General features: G+C 42.1%; 1 protein-coding gene across 1 annotated transcript in view; it reads right to left on the bottom strand.

Moving 5' to 3' along the window:
- Positions 1–4,414: 4,414 nt before the first annotated feature.
- Positions 4,415–15,512, bottom strand: part of DQX1 (DEAQ-box RNA dependent ATPase 1) — a 100,665-nt gene continuing 89,567 nt past the window's right edge. The window contains exons 11-12 of the mRNA XM_033955108.1: positions 9,952–10,142; positions 4,415–7,577 (exon numbers count right to left, since the gene is read on the bottom strand). Of these exons, the coding sequence (XP_033810999.1) occupies positions 7,385–7,577; positions 9,952–10,142 (384 nt within the window). The 3' untranslated portion in view covers positions 4,415–7,384. The remainder of the gene's footprint in view (positions 7,578–9,951; positions 10,143–15,512) is intronic.

Raw genomic sequence — 15,512 nt, forward strand, 5'->3', positions numbered from 1 at the left:
GTTCAAGAAGACTCCAATGATGGAGATGACCAAAGTAGAGGAGAGCCAGATGAATAGCCTGAAGTTCCATGTAATTGATCGACCATTTGCGCACTCGAAGCCCACCAGCCTTGAACAGGGACGATCCTACTCCCTGTCCCCAGCCTTTGAGACTCACGTTTGTTGTCAGAAACATCCACTCTGAAATCCAGAGGGGAAGACCTCTGAAGAGCGAGAGGGATCGCAACCACCAGGCAAGACTGTTCCATGCAATTGATGGGCAGGAGTGCACGAAACAGGTCTCGTTGCGGACTCCAGCGTGAAATCGGAGCATCCTGCAGCAGACAGAAACGGCTCTGGTCCAAGGGAACACATCGATCATCGCCACCATGGTCCCCCAGAAAATGGAGATACTGCCAAGCTGGTGGGACCGTAGTGGCCCAAAGGTCCCTATAACCTGTCAGAGCTTCTCCTGACAGGACATGGACAGGAACATTTTGTTCTAGCCCATGTGAAAGCGAATTTCCCAGCACTCCAAATCCTGTGTTGGTTTGAGGTGACTCTTCCTGAAGTTAATCACCCTGCCCAGGCGCTGTAGCAACTCCACAACCTGATGAACAGCCTGATGCCTCTCAGACCCTGAGGGGGCTCTGACCAACCAGTCATCCAGAGACGGGTGAAACAAGGTATCCAGGGTGCTAAGATGGGCTGCCACCACCACCATCTTTGGGGATGGTCCTGTGCACCATCGCCAACCCAAACGGCAGTGCCACAACTAGAAATGCTTCTCCAGGATGTGGAACCTTAGATACTTCTGGTGATCCAGAAAAAGATGGTAATGTGGAGAGACACTTTCGTCAGATCCAGGGAGACTAGAAACTCCCCAGGTGTCACCGAGGCAATCATCAAGTGCCCTGTCTCCATGCAGAAACGAGGCACTCACAGCGCTGCATTGACTGCTTTGAGGTCCAGAATCGGTCTCCAATCTTCAGAGCCTCTCTTTGTAATGATGAAGTGTATCGAGCATCTCCCAAAGCCCGAGACTTGCTTTGGGATGGGCTCTATAGCCATAATAGCCAGTAATCTGTGGGCTGTACCTGAGCCGCCTTTTCAGGGAGGCCTGCTGGAGAATCCAGGAAATACTCATGCAGAGGACAGAGAAACTAGTTTGCAGCCATCCCGAAGGACTTCCAAGACCCAACAGTTGGAGGTAATAGTCTGTCACTCATCCAGAATGGCTGACAACTGCCACCCTTATATGCAGGAGGGGAGGCACCGGTCTGACGTCAGAATTGTTTCTTCACAGGCACTGCCGGATTACTCCCTATGAGCGGCTGGCTCTGAGAACTGTAAAACTGCAGTCTGGCAGATGAAGAGGGCTGTTGGTCAGCTGGGGGTCCCAAGTACAGACAAGAACATCTGAAGGGATGAAAATTAGAGCGCCCTGAACCCCTTGGGGGTGGGACCTAGTCACAGGCAAAGACTTAGGGTGCAGACCTGCACACTGGCCATAAGGTCTTCCAACCCTATCCCAAACAAAAAAAACACTCTTGAAGGGCAACAGGCTCAAGGTCGCCTTAGAGAACGAATCACCGGACCACTGACTGATCTACAGCATCCTACAAGCCAAGAGGAATAGACAGACAGCTTAAAGAAACTCTTCAAACATGTCATACAGGGCATCTCCAGGCAATCCAAGTCCTGGAGCACAACATTGTTAGTGTCATGGCAGAGCTTGGAATGGCATGCCCTGGCCAAGGAACCACCTGGTCAAACAGGTACTTAAGGAGGAAATCCACACGCAGGTTCTGGACATCCTTCAGGACCACTTCCCTATCACTGGGAAAAAAAAGTACATTTGGTGACCTGTGCCACTGAGAAATCCACCTTCGGGGAAGTAAGACGCTTGTTAAAAGCGTCTGCCATGGGATAAAGTCAAGATATGCATAAGCACATTTCAAGGGACCCTCAGGCACCTTCCAAATTTCTGTAAGGATCTGAACTATGTCAGAATGATCAAGAAAAAGGCAGATTGTGACCTCTGGTCACTCATGAGGGGACATTCTGCAGTGGCAGGCTGCTCAGCCTGCAGCGTCAATTCCTGAAGAGATTCAGAGATCAAATACACCAAATGAGCGGGCTTGAAAAATCTGCGCACAGGTGGATCCTTCCCCAGATCTGGGGCTCCACTCAGATCCTGATCCTGGAGATCCAACTGCAGCCATGGTGCCCAGCAGTGTTCCCTCTAAGCTGCGCTGGCGTGCGCTGGCGCACAAAATATTACATCCAGCGCACAAGTTTCACGTCACAGCGCACGGCGGGCAGGGCGGCGAGAGGAGAATCGGGCGAGTTGGCTCATAACTTGCTGGCGCCCGATATTTGTAGCGCACAGCGAAAAAAATTTTGCTCACAACACCCGCCCGCTTAGAGGGAGCACTGGTGCCCACCTGCTTAAGTAGAGGCATTGTATCAGGAGCAACTGCAGGCAGGACCGACTTACCAACTGGGACTTCAGAAGGGAGGCAAGAGAAAAGACCCAGGTCCAGAAGAGGAGGGGTCTTGGCGGCTGGCAAGGACCCCTGCGGAAGGGAGACAGACAGAGATTTGAGGCAAATAAGCCTGATACATCATATTAAGAAAATCAGGGGAAAACTCATCCGGCTCTTGCGCACCTTTTTTGGAATGTTTGGAGGATCTGTGAGATATTTCTTAAGCACGCTTGTGTTTCACCAGAGTGCTGCTGCACACTCCCCAGGGCTCCCAACACCATTTTCACAGGTACCCAGGCAGAAATAGTGGGAAGACTCCCTTCAGAGGTTGAAGGCACAAGGTTCTGGCAAATTCTGCCCCCTCGTAGGCTGCAGTGCACGTGGAATACGTCTGCGCACCCAACAGTCATCCACCGCAAATAAGGCATGACTCCACAAAATCCTACCCTGGGGAGTCCATCTAAGTGAGTTTCTTGCAAAAATGAAGCTGGCAAGTACTAAAAATGCCTTTTATTCTAAATCAGGAAAATCTAAGATTTCTACCGCGGGTGCTCATTTTGTACAAAAATAGTCCAGGAAAAACACCAGAATCCCTCAAAAATGGTGATTTTAGGGGTGGGGGTAGGACCTGCAGGGAAACCTCCCAAAAAACCCTTTTCTAGACCCCCCCAAATCGCTGATTCAGGCTATCTGCCTTTACTCACTGCAACATGTGCTGCCTGGGAAAAACACTGCTGAGTGAGCTGAAACAGTTTACAGGGAGGTCCCCTGCCATAGGAAGCAGGCAAGCAAATCTTCAGACTGCCCCACCGGCTGGACATCCATGGCTGTGTACCTCCGCCACCCTTGGACACACTGAGCAGATGCCTGGCAGAGAAACAGTCTGGCTCCATCCCAGGCACACCTCCATGGAGCCACACAGCCTGGGCTTGACCCACTAGTGGATGAACTTGGGGTGAGCAAGCTCCCAAGGGAACGGTCCCTGAGCACAAATCTGAACTACAGGCTGTCCAGAGGGTACACCGACAGGCAGCCAATCCCCTGGAAGCAGACTTTTCCAAAGGTCTGCAATCTCCTGCAGTTAGAGCTGTCCCCACAGGGAACCTCTACAGCACAAGGGTAAAAACCGCAAACGAAAATAATGAACTTTAAAGAAAATAAACAAGAGCAGAAAGGACAAGCTCATATAGCCTGGCTTGTAGGAAGAAACTGGTTCTTGAGGGGACAGTGCTGAGGTGAGAGGGTTGGAGCTTAAGTCTCTGAAATATGAGGCTACCTACAAGTCCTGGTGGATAGACAAAAATAACCCAGTAGTCCTGGAATAAAGTGGGATTGTATAAGAAATGTATGATTATCACAATTTTCAGCTAGTTCAGTGTTATCTGTCAGAGGACAAACATAACTACAAGCATTCCAAACTAATAAATTATAATAAAATTTTATAAACCGAGGCTTTTTAAAAATTATATATTTCCTGAACCATTCCTCCAAATAATTGGTTTTGAACTCTTTACAGGAAAAATTATTGGTAAAGGCTACTTCTGCCTGCTCGTTATGCCATATTCTGACAGTGCATAAAGTGAGCAATGCTACCTAAATATTCAGTATACCTTTTTTTTTTTTTTTTTGCTGTGCTTTTAAAGAAAAGAATGAAAGTGTATGCAGAAAAAGAAATGGGGATGAGAGAAAATTGGGTATGTATGTTTTAGGAAAGACCACTGGAAAGGGAACGGATGGTTTGATACACAGGTCACTTCTTACTTCAGTATCATTCAAATTTTACTTCTTCTTGATTGAGTGGAATGGATTTCTGCCTGCTCTTAAAACAGGTTCTGGTCTCTGTGATAGTTACATAGGCTGGTTTGAAGGAATAGCATTCAATAATGTATGACTGATCCTAGTTTCTCTGCAAGTAGCAATTCTACAAAAGCATCATCCACGGAAAAACAAATTTAAAGTTGCTTCTTTAAATCACTGAAAAATTTAACTTCAGTAGTACACAGCTATTGCACAATGAAACATGAAGACCTTGCTTACATTCATGTCTACTCACATAACAAAAAATTACCTTTGAACTTTTGAAGGTTAAAAACGTATACAGAGATTTTTTAACCTGGCTATTGCAGTTATTTCATAGGAAATAACAGTATCTCAGCAAGATCCTCTGTGCACATTAAAGACAATTCAAAATCTACACACTTCTTGGGTGCACAAGTATACAAAATATTGTCATGGTGACACCAAAACACCTAAGCACTATTCAGTAAGAGTATGCGTAAGTAGCACAGTGTGTAAATGCAAGGCAGAGGGAGCAGAGGAGAGGCATGGGCAGGGCTGCTACACAGAATACTTTTAAGCTACACATGCCCTTCCCACATTGGGTACTTGCAAGTACATCAGATCTATGGCTGGTGTAAACGTGGGAGCCTAAACCTAAGGTGCACTGATGCCAAGTTATGCTAGCATTCTAAAATACAAATCGGGGCACCCAAGTACCATTATATAATAGGCTCTCACCACGGAGCATCAGGCACCTACGAGGAAGCATCCACTTATGGAATTATCCCCATAGTGTTTTTCTGTTACACTGATGTCATTTTTTTGTATTTAACCTGTACAATATTCACTTGCATTGTTACCCAGCTCCCTCCCCCAAATATCTATTTGCTTTTGAAGACCCCCACCACTTTTAAAATGTAAACATCTTGACTTACAATATACACCTGATACACATGACTCTAGATGTTTAGATTTAAAGCATCTTAAAAAGATTTAAATTTTCCAGCTCTCATGGATGTAAATATCCTTTAAACCTATCCCATACCCATTCCAGCATTCCAGATTGTACATTGCATCTTCCAACATAAAAAGCTCCATTAATACAAAATACAAAGTGATGAGATCCAAAATAACTCAGCTAAGGACAAACATAAAATAAGAGAGAAATAGAGAGAGAAAGAGGGCTGGGACTTGTATACCACCTTTTTGTAGTTACACATTCAAAAAGCGGTTTAATATATACAGGATTAAGTGACTTGCCCAGGGTCACAAGGAGCAGCGCTGGGAATCAATCCCACAACCTCAGGGTACTGAGGCAGAGTAGTGCAAACCTCAATCATCATACATGTTTGGTTAACACACCATCTCACCAACTATTTTAGGACTAGCTCTACCAATGTGCCAGAGAGATGACCCACCTAACCCTTGATATTCCAGTTCTTGGCATCATCTTAGCAAAGGTTTCCAATCATGCTATCCGCCTGCTGTAATTTTCAGATACATAAATTATAACCAAGATATGTGAAGTTATACTACAGTTGTAATCCAAGTCTCTCATCATTGTTGCATTAAGTTCCTAAATAATGTACATAATTTATTTAAAAAAAACAACAACCCAAAAAACATTCTGTTGGTACTACCACTTTACTTAGGGCTCCTTTTATCAAGCCGCGATAGCGGGGTTAACACATGCGACGTTTTATCGCACGTTAACCCCCGTGCTGTCCTAAAAACTAACGCCTGCTTAACGAAGGCGCTAGCGGCTAGTGCGGCCGGTGGTTTAGCGTGCGGTATTACATGTGTTAAACCGCTAGCATGACTTGATAAAAGGAGCCCTTAGTCTACAGAGTGGCAAAAGCTGAGATGGCACATTATACACTAACCAATTTATTGAGGCATGAGTTTTTCAGGTCAGGAGTTTATGTCTTAAAATAGCCAATCTATAAAAGGTGCCACCAGTCTCTGCTTTTTGCTACTTCAACATGTTACACCTCTGGAAATTTTCAACTATAAAGTGGAGCATATCCACTCAACCATTTTGCACACCCTTTTGTTTATCCTTAAATCTCTTAAGATTTAGTAAAATGTATAAGCTTTATGTAGTTATGATTTAAAATAAAACCTGCACTAACAGAAATCCTATCAGTAACAAGTGTGTAGTTGCTCAAATTAAATGTACTGTATCATCTATTTCCCAGCACATGCTTAATGTTTGCAGGAAATGTAAAAAGGCTGATTCGTACATGGAGACAAGAAATGTATGAGACCGGTCTAAAGTGACAGGTTTCAATGCCTTTACACATGCCAGAATAAAGCAGCAACACCTTTTGTGTGCTTCTAATGCTGGCAGTTATAGGATCTCAGATGAGAAATACCGTTACATGTAGCATCAGAAACCAAGAGCAATTTTCTGTGATTCACTGACTCTAGTGTCACTTGGTTATAAGTCCAAAAGAGGCACAAAAGCTTTCAAGACATGCAGTGACAGCTGGGACAATGTGAGTACAGAGGAAAGAATCTTAAATAATGATGGCATTCAATAAAAGGGCTTCTGTAGATAAAAGATAGTCCTTATACAGTATATCAATATGGTATATTTTGAAGTCTACGTATTTCCATGGTTGTTAGATGAGGGAAGGGCTGCCATGCTAATTCCAATGACTCTCCTGTGTATTACATACTAAATGATATACAGTATCTGCAAATATATGTCAGAGGCAGAATGGTCAGGCTTTCTACTGCACAAATGCTGCTCAGACAAGGGTTGATGTCACTGGTTCCTAAGACACAAATTCCAGGATGTAGGGGTCTTACTCTTACAGATTGTTATTGCAACATTCCTTGTCATCTCTCAGATTTATAGCAGTTGGTATGTTAGTCTGGAGCTACTTCCTCCTCACAAAACTGGCAGTATGCAACAAGAACTGTAAACATATAAGCTGCCCATGTCAAAGGCAATTAATATTATCTAAATGATCTCTAAGGAGGAACCAAAATGTTTTTAACCAGTCAATAGCAGCTTCAGTGTTTAACAGGGCTGTGTAACTGTTTCATGGCCACGAGCCAGCTTCTAACGTGCAAACCCCTTAAAGGATCGGGGTATCTGAAAATTTCTATAATCCAAGATAGTTGTTGTATTATTGCAGTGAGCATAGATCTTTGTTTTCCTCGCCTTCAATATTTTCTGGATTATTAGATTCTTTTTTGTTCCCTGTCTCCTCATTCTGCTCCTCTGTCCTGGATATCTTTTCCTTCAGTTCCATCAAAAGGTCTCGACTCTCACTTGCTGGCAGGTTACTCAGGAAGTACTGTGGAGCAAATTCAACCAGCCTGAAGAGAGAGAGAAAACATTTAGTTAATACTGCACAGAAACAAATTCACACAGAGTAATTATGCCATTACAGGACAGCATGCATTAGACCAGGGGTAGGCAATCCCAGTCCTCGTGAGCCATAGGCAGGTTTTCAGGATATCCACAACGAATATGCATGAGATAGATTTGTATCTCAAGGAGGCAGTGCTTGAAAATCCATCTCATAGATATTCATTGTAGCTATCCTGAAAACCTGACCTGCCTGTGGCTCTCGAGGACCGGCAGTGCTTACCCCTGCATTAGACATACAGTTGAATAGCTTATTTTTTAAAAAACTTGTCTGCATGACTTTTTTTTTTTTACTAGAAAGGTAGTATATCATAATTTTTTTTTTAAATGTAAGCAGATGATCAATCTGCACATTCAAAAAAAATCAAGGTTTTCTATTTCTATGTTTGTGAATTGATGATGACAGCAGATAAAAGCCTATACCAAGGATGAGCAACCTGCGGTTTGCCATGAAATTTTTATGTGGCCTGTGAGACCATAGGTATTGAAACCTTCCACCCCCTCTCCCATGAGCTGTTTTAATCTCTTTTTCTGGAAGAATCTTCTTGTGATGACTGAAGTACTGCGCAGCTGGCTGGCTATATTTGCAGTCAAGTGACCTGAGTGTGATGTCAAAAACTACTCATCTTCAGAATATATTTACCAATCCTAAATCACTGTCTGATGAACAAACAACTTACTATGTACAGTCATGTGAAAAAATTAGGACAACCCATGAAATATTCAGTTCTTTCTTAAGAAATGCTCACATATCAATGTCAAGTCTTTTTTATTTATCTCTGGAAAAGAAAATGATGTAATTGCAGGCAAACAAAAATTTTCTTCGATTTACTCATGAAACAAAAGATATCTACAAAAAATGTGTATTCTAACTGAGGAATAAATTAGGACACCCTACACCCTAATAGCTAGTTTTACTTCCTTTGGCTAAAATAACTGTAGTGAGATGCTTCTTGTAGCCATTTACCAGTCTCTGACATTGGCCTAAGGAAAATTCAGACCACTCCTCAATGCAGAATTCTTTCAGCTGCGAGATGTTTGAGGGATTTCTTGTATGTACAACCCGTTTCAAATCACCCCACAGTATTTCAATGGGACTAAGATTAGGGCTTTGACTCGGCCACTCCAGGACTCTTCATTTGCAGGAGCCAGTTTAGTTTTCAGCCAGTCCTTGGTGGATTTACTGGTATGTTTTGGGTCATTGTCAAGTTTTAGGGTCCAGTTCCGCTTCAGCTTTAATTTTCTTACAGACGGTCTCACATGTTCCTCAAGCACCCTCTTATACACAGTAGAATTCATGGTGGATTCTATGATGGTGAGCTAGCCAGGTCCTGCTGTAGCAAAGCATCACCAAACCATGACACTTCTACCTCCATGCTTCACAGTTGGTATGAGGTTCTTTTTCTGGAATGCTGCATTTGGTGTACGCCAAACTTGTCCTCTTTTCTGGTGTCCAAATAATTCAATTTTAGACTCATCTGTCCATAGAACACTATTCTAGAAGTCCTGGTGGCTGTCTATGTTCTCGCTGGAAAACTTCAGTCTGGCTTTGCTGTTTCTGTTAGAGAGCAAAGGTTTCCTCTTGCAGACCTCCCATGCAAGTTAAATTTGTGCAGTCTTTCTGATTGTAGAGGTATGCACATTCACATCAACAGTAGCAAGAGCCTGCTGTAGGTCCCGTGATGACATTTTAGGGTTTTTGGAGACTTCTTTTAGCATCTTGCAATCTGCTCTGGAGGTCACCTTGCTTGGACGGCCAGACTTGGGCATATTGGCAGTTGTTTGGAAAGTCCTCCACTTGTACACTATTTTCCGGACCGTAGAATGGCTAATGTCAAATTTGTTCAAGATCTTTTTAAATCCCTTATCAGACTTATACGCTGCTACAATCTTCTTTCTAAAGGCCCCAGACAGCTCTTTTGATCTCACCATGGTGTTCACTCTCACCGCAGCAGTCATGAGTAGGGCAAACTTCTTTCAAAATACTGAGTAACCTGATGTAATCATGTGCACCTGATGCGATACACCTGTGTGTGATTTGAGTCACTTTAAATAGAAGGATATGTGGGGGTGTCCTAATTTATTCCTCAGAATACACATTTTTGTGGTTATCTTTTGTTTCATGAGTAAATCAAGGAAAATTTTTGTTGTTTACCTGCAATTACATCACTTTCTTTTCCAGAGATAAAAAAAAAAAAAAAAGACTCGACATCAATGTGTGAAGATTTCTTAAGAATGAACTAATATTTCATGGGGTGTCCTAATTTTTCATAGCAACTCAGATCTGTTCCTGATTCAGTAAGTGAAAACCTTGAGTCTTACATTTCTGGTTGGATCTCGGACACTACACTGATGCAGTTGTCCTGTGATATGGTAAATTCATGGAAAAGTATCCAGGAGGGAGACCGTGGCTGGGGTTTCCGGGTCAAGTAGCAAGAGAAGGGGTGGAGATGGGCCACATGCTTGTGAGTCAGCATCAGATAATTCCCTTGGCCATCAATATCCCTGGCAACCTTCAGGACACAACAAAATTGGAAAGTTTCATTAGCACAGCAGACAACACCCTAGTTGTAAAATGTTCTACTCATGAAAATATCATTCAATCCAAAGTTCATGAAAAATATTGTCTTTTTATGATATTCCAAATATGTTTCTTGTAGGGAATAGGAAAAGTGCTAGATTGGTAACAATAGAAAAGAGATGCTCTTTATTTTTTCAAAGTTTGCTTCCTCTGCCTATGGCATACCAACTTTATTTACGCTGGTCAGGCTTGCTCTGGAGAACATACCTTTAGAAAGTAATAGAAGTTTTGCATTCTTATGCAGTGCTTTGAGACATTTTGAATTTATTTTAAGTAGGCCTGAACATTTAATGAGTTAATAAAGTAATTAACATGTAAAATGTTTAACACGTTAACACAGGTCCCCTTACCCTCTCGATCACTGCTACCACAATCCAGTATGGGAATCTCTCCCTCTGACCCTTCATACACTGATGGAAGAGCACTGCCAGCTAGTTAGCTGACTCCAGAGTCTCTTGTTATCGCTAGTGAGTTCTAGTTACATGGGAATGGGTGCTGGATTAGCCAGGATCTGTGATGAAGACTGTGTTCGATTCTACGAATTGGCGACAGATCCAGCGCTGACTACGGGACAAAGTCCTGACACACTTAGGTCCCAGGGAGCAAAATCACTATAAATTCCTACAAAAGTACCTAGCTAGCAAACAATGCATGCCATGATATTTTTTTTTTTTTTTAAAGGAAAAAGGATCTCAGATATCCATACCAGTGACCCAACAGGTGTCAATTTGTAGTACTTGGATGATGGTATCTATCATGGATCCTTAAAAACCTTTATTATTTATTTTATTTTCTTCTTTATCTAGCTTACATTTTCATTATTTTGTAATATTGCTTGGAAAAAAATAAAATAAAATCACCCCCACCTGCCTCCTAGCCTTGGATTTCAGACTCAGACTGTCTTCCTTCTCCTGGCTAAATATTTAAGTTTGGTGTACACACCGATCCCAACTTCTATCTCCACCTGACTGGATCTCCTTGGATTGAGGGTTTATGCAGATCTCCTAGATCTGGAGCAGAAGCTGGATTTCCACTTACTCTCTGCTGCCAGTAACCACTAATTATACAGGAGGAATCAGACCCTGGATGTCCCTGAGAGGGAGCATCTGGGAATTATTCACATTATTTTGAATTACATTTTATTTGGTTTATGATTTGTTGGAACATTTTTCAAGGGGTTTAGCTTTTGGGATGGCACTGTAAGTGGATAACAGCTTCTGCCAGGCGGTGGGTGATCAGGAACCAGGCAGAATGTAACCAGCAGGTAAAATTTCTTTCCTACCTCTCTATAAAGCCCACACTGGAGATTAGAGGAGATTCTCAGGTCTCAGAATTTATGATTTAAAGTCAGAGGCTGGAATTTTGTTGCTATGGTGAAGACGGAATATTGGGTTAGATGGACCTAGAAAGGCTATTCTTATGTTCTTATGGCTTTAGTTGTGTGTTGTATTTTATTTTTTTAAATTATTTTCTTGATCCTCATTTGGATAAAGTTCTCTAGTTGTCACCGTTATCCATTTAAATGTAATGGGATTTGATATACTGCCTTTCTATGGAACAACTGAATTGAAATATATCAGTTTTGAGAATTTACATCTGCTATCTATATATTGCAGTATACATGAGGAAATGTGAGGGGCGTTTTATGCGATTAACCATGCAAATAAAAAATTTAATCGATGTACATCCTACTTTTAAGTGATTATTTTTCTAATAAGAATAGACACTTAGTTTGTCTATCTCAGACCAACAGACTTGAGAAACACAGATACACAGGGTTCTACAGCTCACTTTCAACATCGACTCAGTGTTGGATATCTGTTGAGGTTAAATGTGGTACACACTACAGCTATAATTAAAAAATGGGGAATATAAACCCAATACACACATCAGTCACAGCCTGTGATGATTATAACTAAGGGGGTAGCTCTAGAAACAATTTGATCTGTAGAAGATTCCAAATTTCAGTTACATTGAAATTACTCCCCTCAAGGAGAAATCAAGAGCTCCTTCTTGTTCATTCCCCATGACAGACCTTTGAGGCAAATAAAAAATTTGAAAATTGTTTTACTTCTTCTTTGGTAAGAAGGACCTCTAACATACAATACAAAACAATATATCTGCTGGCAGTAATCTTGTTTGTGGAAAATTCTTAGCTTTAACGGCCTCTTTTACAAAGCCGCGCTAACGGCCCTGAAGCCCATAGAGATTTAAAGGGCTTCGGGGCTGTTACCGTGCGTCTTTGTAAAAGAGGCCGTAAGTGAATTCTCCAGTTTCTCTAAGCCAACTAATTCTAGGATATAATTAGTCAGCATCTCATATGATCAAATTTAAATGTGAAGTTAATAAGCAAAGTAAGCCTGATGCATTCACACACCTCTGTTAGGTGGGAGAAGTTTAATAATGAGTAATTGCACTTACCAGAAGCAACTCAGACCATACAGGCGTGCCAATGTTCTCAAGTATATACAAACAGAACTTTGGTAATGGTTTCTATGAATAAAGCATTCTAATACTGAAATGTCATATGATCTATCATATATCTAGTTGGAAAATTCCCCCAAAGTTCAATAAAATGTTTAGAAAAGTTTTTACATCTTAAGGTGGCACAAGTCACTACAATCTGTTTCTTTTTATGGCAATATAAAAATGGACAGCACTCAGAGTCTTTGAAGTAAAAAGACCATGTATTAAAGTCAAGCCTTATATAAATTTGTCTCTTAGGCTCTCAAGCATAGCACATATTTTTGAGCCCTGAAATCATTGCATAACACATACAGAGGGTTCTCTGAAACGGGATAGGGAACTGGGTTATGTTAGCCAGGCTATGTGCTTTTTGGCACTGTATTAAAGAGTATGGCTACAGAGGAATACTGTGTCTGTAGCAGGAAGCATAGTTTACTTTTTCAAAATTTGGTTTAATTTAAAAAAAGTAGGCAGTAGACACCTTCTTTCCCTATAGAATAAGTACCAATCAGACACCCTCTAGGTGCCTAGACATAGTATACGCACCATTATAGAATTACCTCTTTAGATCCTCCAGCTGGTGCAAGATGAATCAGTTATCAGATCAGGTAGATGACAATATATCTTAAATTTTTGTTCCATATCCTAAAAAATCAGGTTCCCTATTTGGAGGTATGAAGACCAGATTTGAGAACCACTGTCCTATAATAAAGAACTAATAGCCCATGGTAAAGTGAGTGAATGAGTAATTTTATCCATATGAAAATTTATCGTGGGATTCACCGATTTGTGGCACCTCTGTATCATAGATTAGTGAATCCTATAGTAAAATTTATTTTTGCACAGCTGCAGCTGGGAATACCACAAGAGATAAAGATAGTGGGCCCCAAGTTGGGCCTGTTATTTTTTAAAGAACCAAAGACTGAAAAATATATATTGCCTCCATCACCACTCCCATCCAGACAACTCTCCCATACCCAATCTATTTTAAACTAAAGGACTCCCAATAGAATCCACCAGGAGTATACCTGTAGGGTAGCAGGGGTGGGGATTGAAGTGGGGTTACAACAATCCCCAATTGCTTCTTTGCCTTAGTAAAAGTATTTGAGGCTATCATGTTAACCTGCAACTTTGATTCTAGCAGCAAAAGTGTGAAACCACTAGGGAGACAAGGCTGCTACTTATACTGAAAAAGCCACTGGGACAGAATGACCAAGAATTATTCCACACCTCTAATACCTGCCCAGGGTGACTACACACCCATATGTGCTGATCAAAGGTAGAAGGGTTTTGAAGATTTGGTAGCTAGTTTTCCTTAAGTACCAGTTCCTCTTTTAAGTTGCTCCTGGGTGGATTTATTGGAGAAAATTGCTATTAGGGACTGAGGGGCTATAAGAGTCCCAGCCCACCTTTCCCCCTTTGTGGGTACTAGGTCTTAAGGGGTGGATCCTTGAATATGTTCTCTTGTTGTTATTCACAAGTTTTATTCTTTTCCCAAGTTATTGTTGCCTTGTCTTCACTGGTATTAGGGGTGTGGATATGGTGTAGAACAGGGTTTCAAGGGCATATATGCATCCTTAACCTTTTTTGAAGAAAAGTGAGATCTTATACGCTTGGTTGTTTTTATTTAATGTTTTCTCTAATAAAAAGATTTACTGTATTTTTTGCTCCATAAGAGGAGAAAAAACCAAGAAAAAAAAAATTCTGAATCAAATGGTGTGCCTGTACCCTGTCCCCCCTCTGGTGCTCTAGTAATAGGCCGTGACAGGGTACAGGGCACATCTGGTGGTGGGCATGTCTAATGGTAGGCACGTGTAGTGACAGCCAGCCCCAAGCCAGCCAGCCAGCCAGCCCGCCCGCCAGCCCACCCCCCTTGCTCGTGGGTCCAGCAGCTCCAGCCGGCTTCCCTCTCTCCCTGTAGTGGCACCTACCAGACGGTGCTCGCAGCCCTCGCTCTGCTGGGCTCCTAAACTAAACCTTAAGCTTGTATACCATAGCTTCTCTATAACAATAGAGCTCGACACAGTTTACAGAAATTTTTTTTTTTAAATACAATAGGGATAGGGATAATATAAAAGGAAACGAAGATCACAATTCTGAAAAAAGCCAAGTTTTCAGATGTTGGAGAGAGCCCAGATCATGCAACTGGACAGGAAAATTATTCCAGAGCTCAGTAATTTTTAAAAGAAGAGACTTCCCTAGTTTTCCAGTATAGATGACGCCTTTCAGCTTAGGAAAGGATAATTTAAGTTTTTGAGTAGGTTCTCCTTATTTCCTGGCCAGTGGCACACAGATCAGGAGTGCAGATGTCAGGAGCAAGCTTTACATTCGCCTGCTCGGCCCTATGCTGCTTTCTGAATGGCTGCTGTAGATTCTCGCGAATCCCGAGAACCTATGGCAGCCATTCGGAAAGCAGCGCAGAGCTGAGTGAGAGAGCGTAAAGCTTGCTCCTGATGTCTGCGCTCCTGATCTGTACGCCGCTGGCCGTGAAAAAAGACGAGGGAAGGATACACGCTTGGCCACCAGGTTAAAAAGGTACTATGATGACGTGGGGTGGGGGTGTTAAAAAAAGTGGTATTGCGGTGGCGGCGGCAGCAGCAGTGGGTGGGTTTAAAAAGGTGGTGCGGCAGGTGAGTTTTACAATGGTACAGGGGTAACAAAATTTGTACCTTCGCTTCATAAGACGAACCGAGACTTCCACCCACTTTTGCGTGGAAAAAAAAATGCATCTTATGGAGCATAAAAATACGGTACTCCTGGGATGAAACTATACCACAATCACTTGAAATGCTGTTAACGTCTCATGACTACAGTGCCTTGCAAGGCTTAACACAAA

Source organism: Geotrypetes seraphini, chromosome 1 (assembly GCF_902459505.1).
Source record: "Geotrypetes seraphini chromosome 1, aGeoSer1.1, whole genome shotgun sequence".
Classification (NCBI taxonomy): Eukaryota; Metazoa; Chordata; class Amphibia; order Gymnophiona; family Dermophiidae; genus Geotrypetes; species Geotrypetes seraphini.